At 38.3% G+C, this 6,440-nt stretch overlaps 1 protein-coding gene across 1 annotated transcript in view; it reads right to left on the bottom strand.

Moving 5' to 3' along the window:
- The window catches only part of LOC106941688 (arylsulfatase I-like), an 11,858-nt gene continuing 5,418 nt past the window's right edge, over positions 1-6,440 (bottom strand). The window contains exons 2-6 of the mRNA XM_015024782.1: positions 5,298-5,464; positions 3,843-3,982; positions 2,528-2,677; positions 965-1,039; positions 1-892 (exon numbers count right to left, since the gene is read on the bottom strand). Of these exons, the coding sequence (XP_014880268.1) occupies positions 622-892; positions 965-1,039; positions 2,528-2,677; positions 3,843-3,982; positions 5,298-5,453 (792 nt within the window). The 5' untranslated portion in view covers positions 5,454-5,464 and the 3' untranslated portion in view covers positions 1-621. The remainder of the gene's footprint in view (positions 893-964; positions 1,040-2,527; positions 2,678-3,842; positions 3,983-5,297; positions 5,465-6,440) is intronic.

Genomic DNA, 6,440 nt, shown 5'->3' with positions numbered 1-6,440 from the left:
TAAGCAGTTATGAGATGCGGCGGAAAAACATTAAACTGTTGCTGCGCCAGTTACTCAACAGGTCGTTGCTAGGTAACCAGAGTTGGGGGAGGGGACTTGGAACTGCTGGTTACCCAGCAGGTTGTTGCCAGGCAACCAAAGACTGAGTGATCCCACTGACCCAGCTTAGCTCAGCTTAGCTAAAGTCTTTTGTCTGCCTACTTCTCCCAGAATGCTGTGCAGTTCTATGGATATTTTATATACTGAATATGTAATGATATTGATGACATGTCTATTGTGATCTATATTGTTATTGATTTATTGTCTTGCCCTAATTTCTTAGCAACATGACAAATAGGGCATTTTTAATATGCAAGCTTTTCATATGTACTAAATCTCTTATTTTAAACAATATTCCAGTCATTTTTGCAGTTTTATTTCTAATATATTTAATCTGAGGCTTCCAACTATGTTTCAAGTCTCTTGTCAAGATGCACATTTCTCAAGGCCTGTCCAGTTAAAGCCAGCCAATGGAGAGAAAATAAACGATATATAAACAAATGTAATCTTAAATTACTCTTCCTGAGTCTGGTTTTAATTCTGCAGATGTTTGAATGTGGAAAACAAATCTCTAAATGGGTTTCAGATGTTCAGAAACACTTTAATGAACTCTGTCCTTCCATCCAGGCGTAAACTAGAACTCCACCTTAATGTCACGTTGCACAGATGTCCTGATACCTGCAGGGACAGCAGCAGGAAGAGCGGCCCGTCCATCGGGCTGCGACTCTCCAGGATCTTCCTGGCTCTCTGGGTGAACAGCATCGTAGAGTATTTTCCCTCCTGGCCCCATGCGACGCTCTCATTGTCATGCAGGTCATAGCCACACAAACCAGGGCCGTCACAGGACCGATAGCTGGGCAACAGACATAGAAGTTTAAAAACTAACCTGGAGTCAGACTGAGTTAATGTGTAAAGTTATACTAACTTGTAATAATCCACACTTCCTGTTAATGAACCAAAGAAAGAGTCGAAACCTTTTCTGGTGGGCAGGCAGGCCTTCCTGAACAACAAGCAACAAGGAATTTACTGTTATTAATTGTATTAGAGGCAATCAATAGATTAAATTTGTTTCTGCCTTGTTCAGAAGAAACAAATGAAGCTGAGTATTCCTGCTAGAGGAGAGAGATGCTGCATAATGTGGCATCGATCCGATACCAGATATCAGAGCCAGATTTACTGATACTTTTTATTTTAGTTTGATAAATCATCAGACTTCTGACCTTTAGGCACTTTTGTAGTTTCTCCTTTTAATTATTTTGTTAAAACCTAAACAGGTCTCAACAACAATTTTTGTGGATTGTTTTCTAAATAAAGTGCAAAAATATTATAATTTGACAGAATATCTAAGCAAATTTTTTATCGTAGAGTTGAGAAACTGCAATACTGATTTGGACTGATTGATCCGCCACTACTTCCTGCAGATATTGGGACATGGCAGGAAGCTGGACCCCAGTTTTCGGTGCAGCTGCTTGGTCAGCTGCATCGCTATGCTAGCCAGCATACCGTCTCCATGGTAACCAGCTGCTGTACTGGCCAATCAGAGCTAGCCAAGTATTACCACTCTTACTAATTTGTTGTACTTTTACTTGGTTACACTTAAATATTTCCAAATATTGATTTTCTGTATTTTGAGAAAAGAAGGAATCCTAACCGACTCTTATGTAGGAAACATTTTTTTAGACTTTATGACCAGTAACTGACATCAAAGTCGAATGCTAGCTAAAAAGGCAGGATTCGACTTTGCTACCTAATCATTAAAGTTTTATGGTTAGTGCTTTAATCATAAAACTAATGTTTATGATTAAAGCACTAATCATAAACATTAGTTCTGCTAACACTAAAGCCCTACACCAGCACAGTGTTCAGCAGAAACTAATACTAAAGCCCTACAGTAGCATGGTGTTTAGCGAATGCTAATGCTAAAGCCCTACAGTAGCATGGTGTTTAGCGAATGCTAATGCTAAAGCCCTACAGTAGCATGGTGTTTAGCGGATGCTAATGCTAAAGGCCTACAGTAGCATGGTGTTTAGCTAATGCTAAAGCCCTACAGTAGCATGGTGTTTAGCGGATGCTAATGCTAAAGGCCTACAGTAGCATGATGTTTAGTGGATACTAATGCTAAAGCCCTACAGTAGCATGGTGTTTAGAGGATGCTAATGCTAAAGCCATACAGTAGCATGGCTTTAGCATGCAACTGTATGCTAAATACAGGATGCTAATGCTAAAGCCCTACACCAGCACAGTGTCCAGCAGAAATTAATGCTGAAGCCCTTCACTATTATGGTGTTACGTGGAAGCTAACGCTAAAGCTCCACACCAGCACTGTGTTTAGCAGAACCTAATGCTAAAGCGCTGACTTGAATCCAAATATCTGCCCTTGAAAAACCGCAGCCTTTGAGCACCAATTCAATTTCGACATTACAGCTTAAACGCCCTCAGATGTAATTTCTTGTTCTGTATAGAAATGTAGATGCGTCGTTAGACTCACCTGTAGAAGCCCAGGTGCCACTTGCCCACCATGTGTGTGGCGTAGCCGGCCTGGCGGAGCCTCTCGGGCAGCGTGTCCATGTGTGAGGGCAAACAACTGGGCTGCCTGGGTCTGATGATGGAGTGCTGTAATCCTGTGTGGATCTGATATCTCAAAGAAAACAAGATCTGTCGTCATCCCTCACAGTAAGACGACATTAATCATGTTTGAGTCAGAGCCTCGGACTCAGCAGCTATCCGTTGTTTTCTCTGAAGCAGCTGTTAGACATTAGAGCGACTCGTATCTGAGTACAGCTGTAACTGATCTGCAGAATGAACAACAGCTGCATGAAAGAAATAAACATAAAATGTGAATAACGTCAGAATTACAGCGATGACTGACAGTAAAGTTGGCTTTACACGTGTTTTATACATAGAAAAGCATGTTTTGAGTTCAGATGGCTGCAGTTTGACATTTGAGCCACTAGATGTCACTAAATCTTCCACTTCCAGTTTTATGTTAAACTCCTTCCAGAAAGTTTCAAAGCTAACAAATTAACCATAAAATGCTTTAATCTTCATGGTTTTATTTTATCTTTTATTCCTGGATGAAATATTAATATTCTTTTAGCTGGCTTGTCTCCCCCTGCTGGCCATTGGAGAGAATACAAGTTTAATTTGAGTTGATAGTTTGTTGTTTTTACTCCATTATATTCATAATATAATATGAATATGTTATCAGATTTAGAAAACAATAACAAGAATGACAAAGTTTAAACCTAAGTTTTCTCTGGACTCAGTTACAGATTAAATTATAGATTAACATATTTCCACGTATATGTTTATTATTATTTTATTTACTGATTTAATTTTTTGGTTGTATTTAAATACGATGCTTATATACATATTTTTATATAAAAATTTCATTTATGATTATATAGTAATCATGCCATTTATTGAACACTTGATCGTTGGCAGATTAATTGAATATTTATTGGATTAACTGATTAATAACTGGATAGCAAAATGTGCTCAATAGGAGATTTTGGTTGTTTTTATTGTTAAGTGGGAAATTTTTATACTTCTGTACAGTTTTGGCTTAATTACAGCTCCGAGTGTGTTGTTATTTCAGCATATGTCGTTTTTTAGTCTGTATACTTCAGTTAAGGATTAATTAATTACTAAACGAGTCAGCTAATCACAATAAGTGACGATAAATCATTTCAGCCCTAATCAAACTGACGGTCTGTTGGACGGTGGGAATGAATTCAGTGGCTCCAGATTGAGGGTTTTTTAAAAGGTTTAGCCGTCATCGGCTGCTGAAGCGGTGCGTATACCTGCCGGTCATCAGCTGGCTGCGTGACGGCGTGCAGATCGGTTGAACGTAGTAGTTCTCCAGTATCACGCCCTCTGCTGCCAGTTTGTCCAGAGTTGGGGTTATGATGGTGGGGTTGTGGTAGCCGATGTCGTTGTAGCCCTGTCACAGATTGAGTTCTGCTTTACTCCTATGCAGTCGCTGTGGTTACTATGAGTTTTATCCAAACTGTATTTTATTTAAATGCCCTTTAATGTGACCACATCAACATTTCATTGACCTCTGCAGTCAGGAAACATTTTTTATTTTTTACATAAATTCTGTGCAAACATTTAAAACCAGCTCATTTCTTTATATTTGCTTTGCATTTTAATGCTAACTAAACTTTACTGCTGGAACCAACAGGAAAATTCAACTGCAATAGCTTCAATTTAACCCAAAGGGGGCAGCACTGAGACGGTTTTAGGCCAAATATCACAGAGTTAAATTTATATTCACAAAAAACTGTCATAGTAAAGTTAGCAACCTTAAGAACCGATTTAAACAGTTTATCTGCAAAAAAATAAAAAATAAAAAAAATAGATTTGGGGATAGTTGCATTTACACTGCAAAAACTCAAAATCCTAGCAAGTATTTTTAGTCTCTAGTGTAAATGTCTTAGTAGTCTTCAAATAAGACAAAACTAACTTAAAAGTAACTTTTCTACAAGGTGTAGGAGCTTGTTTTAAGTAAAAAATATTTCTTAATGTTAAATTTAAAAAGTACTAGTTAATGTGGCAGATTATTTCACTTACAAGACATTTTTCCCATGTTAACAGTCAAATAATCTGCCAGATTAACTAGTACTTTTTGTATCAATACTGAGGGATTGTTGACCTAAAACAAACTACTATATCTTGTTGAAAAATTATTCGCAAGTTAGTTTTGTCTTATTTCAAGTGTACCAAGATATTTGCATTATAAACCAGACAAAATACTTAGAGTTGAGTTTAGCATTGAACCTAGTGTCAACTCTGCAAAAACAGTGCAACTAGCATTTTATTCATCAGTATTAAATAATTATTGAATAAGAAAAAAATTCCCATATCTTGCAGGAAAGTTACTTGGAAATTAGTTTTGTCTTATTTCAGGAATTAAGACATTTGCACTAGAAAGTAAACCAAAAATACTTGTATTTTAAACCACCAAAACAATATTTTTCTTACAGATAAACAGCCTAACTTGGTTTTCCCAAGGTGCTAACGTTATATCTGCAAATTGTGACATTTTTGCATAAATTAGTTTAAGATAGTTGTACTAGAAACCAAACCAAAAATACGTGGTAAGATTTTGGATTTTGCAGTAGAAAAATTGACTTGCTGAACACTAATAGACTTGTTACAATATGCAGGCTATTAAACTGTAGCAAAAATTAATGTTTCCTTCAAGTCTGAGTACTTGTAAGGTGAATAAATCAAACTTTCTTCCAGAAACTCACTTGGTCGTCGATCAGAATGAAGATGATGTGCGGCTGATTCTTCCTCCCAGTCTCACCAGTCTGAACGTTGCTGCTGTTCATGCGGTCTGACTGGGACTGAGCTGACAGGAAGTCCAAGCTGAGGAAAACGCTCAGCACAGTTGCAGCTGCCTGCATCGTTACGGCTCCTACAGGAAACGCAAAACAGGGCAAAACAGACTCAAACAACACCAGAAAGACGGACAGGGCTGAAAAATGTCTGAGTGGGCACAGTTTCACACGAGCATGCCATCGCTGCAGGATGGAGCGTAGATCATAAAACCACATTTGGGATTGACTCGCCAACTTGGCTGAAGCTGTGACCTGAAACGCATCCATCTGCTGGAGGAGGGCTTTAAAAGCCTTTATGAAGCTGGAGCCGAGGAACAGCTCCAATAAAGAGCCATGAAAATATTAACTGTGGCAGAGAGAGCAGAAAAAGGTCAGTTTGAAGAATTTCAGCACAACTCTTTTACCAGCCGCTGGGATTATGCAACTTGTTTGAATTTAAAACATTAAAGAAGTAAAACTGTGATTTGTTGAGTTGCAATGTAAACATACCTATAAAATATCTGAGATAAAACAGTAAAATGCCTGCAGTTATAAACACTCCAAGTTATAAACACTCATTTTTTGTAAGAAAAAAGTCAAAAATTCACCATAATCGTATTTTGCAAGGTTTACAGGTAAACCTAGGGCTGGACGACATGTCATAATATAAGCGTTTCATGTCAGCCAATATCGATAATTGATTGATGAGTCTGTTTATATATATATATGCAGTACTGCCAAAGTGGTGGGATAACATTTCCTGTTTTTGTCCAGACTTCACTCCGTGCCGTCGTTTATTATTTTTAGCAGTTATGAGGCAAAGGGGAAAAACCTTAAACTGCTGCTGCGCATGTTACTCATCAGACCGTTGCTAGGTAACCGATGTCAGGGCGGAACTTGAAGCTGCTTGTTTCTCATCAGGTCGTTGCTAGGTAACCGATGTCAAGGCGGAACTTGAAGCTGCTTGTTACTCATCAGGTCGTTGCTAGGTAACCGATGTCAGGGCGGAACTTGAAGCTGCTTGTTTCTCATCAGGTCGTTGCTAGGTAACCGATGTCAAGGCGGAACTTGAAG

This window comes from Poecilia latipinna, unplaced genomic scaffold, assembly GCF_001443285.1.
Source record: "Poecilia latipinna isolate Pla-1442-1.1 unplaced genomic scaffold, P_latipinna-1.0 Scaffold3806, whole genome shotgun sequence".
NCBI classification, from domain to species: domain Eukaryota; kingdom Metazoa; phylum Chordata; class Actinopteri; order Cyprinodontiformes; family Poeciliidae; genus Poecilia; species Poecilia latipinna.
Note: the sequence above shows the minus strand (reverse complement) of the source record. Positions and strands in the feature narration are given on the sequence as shown.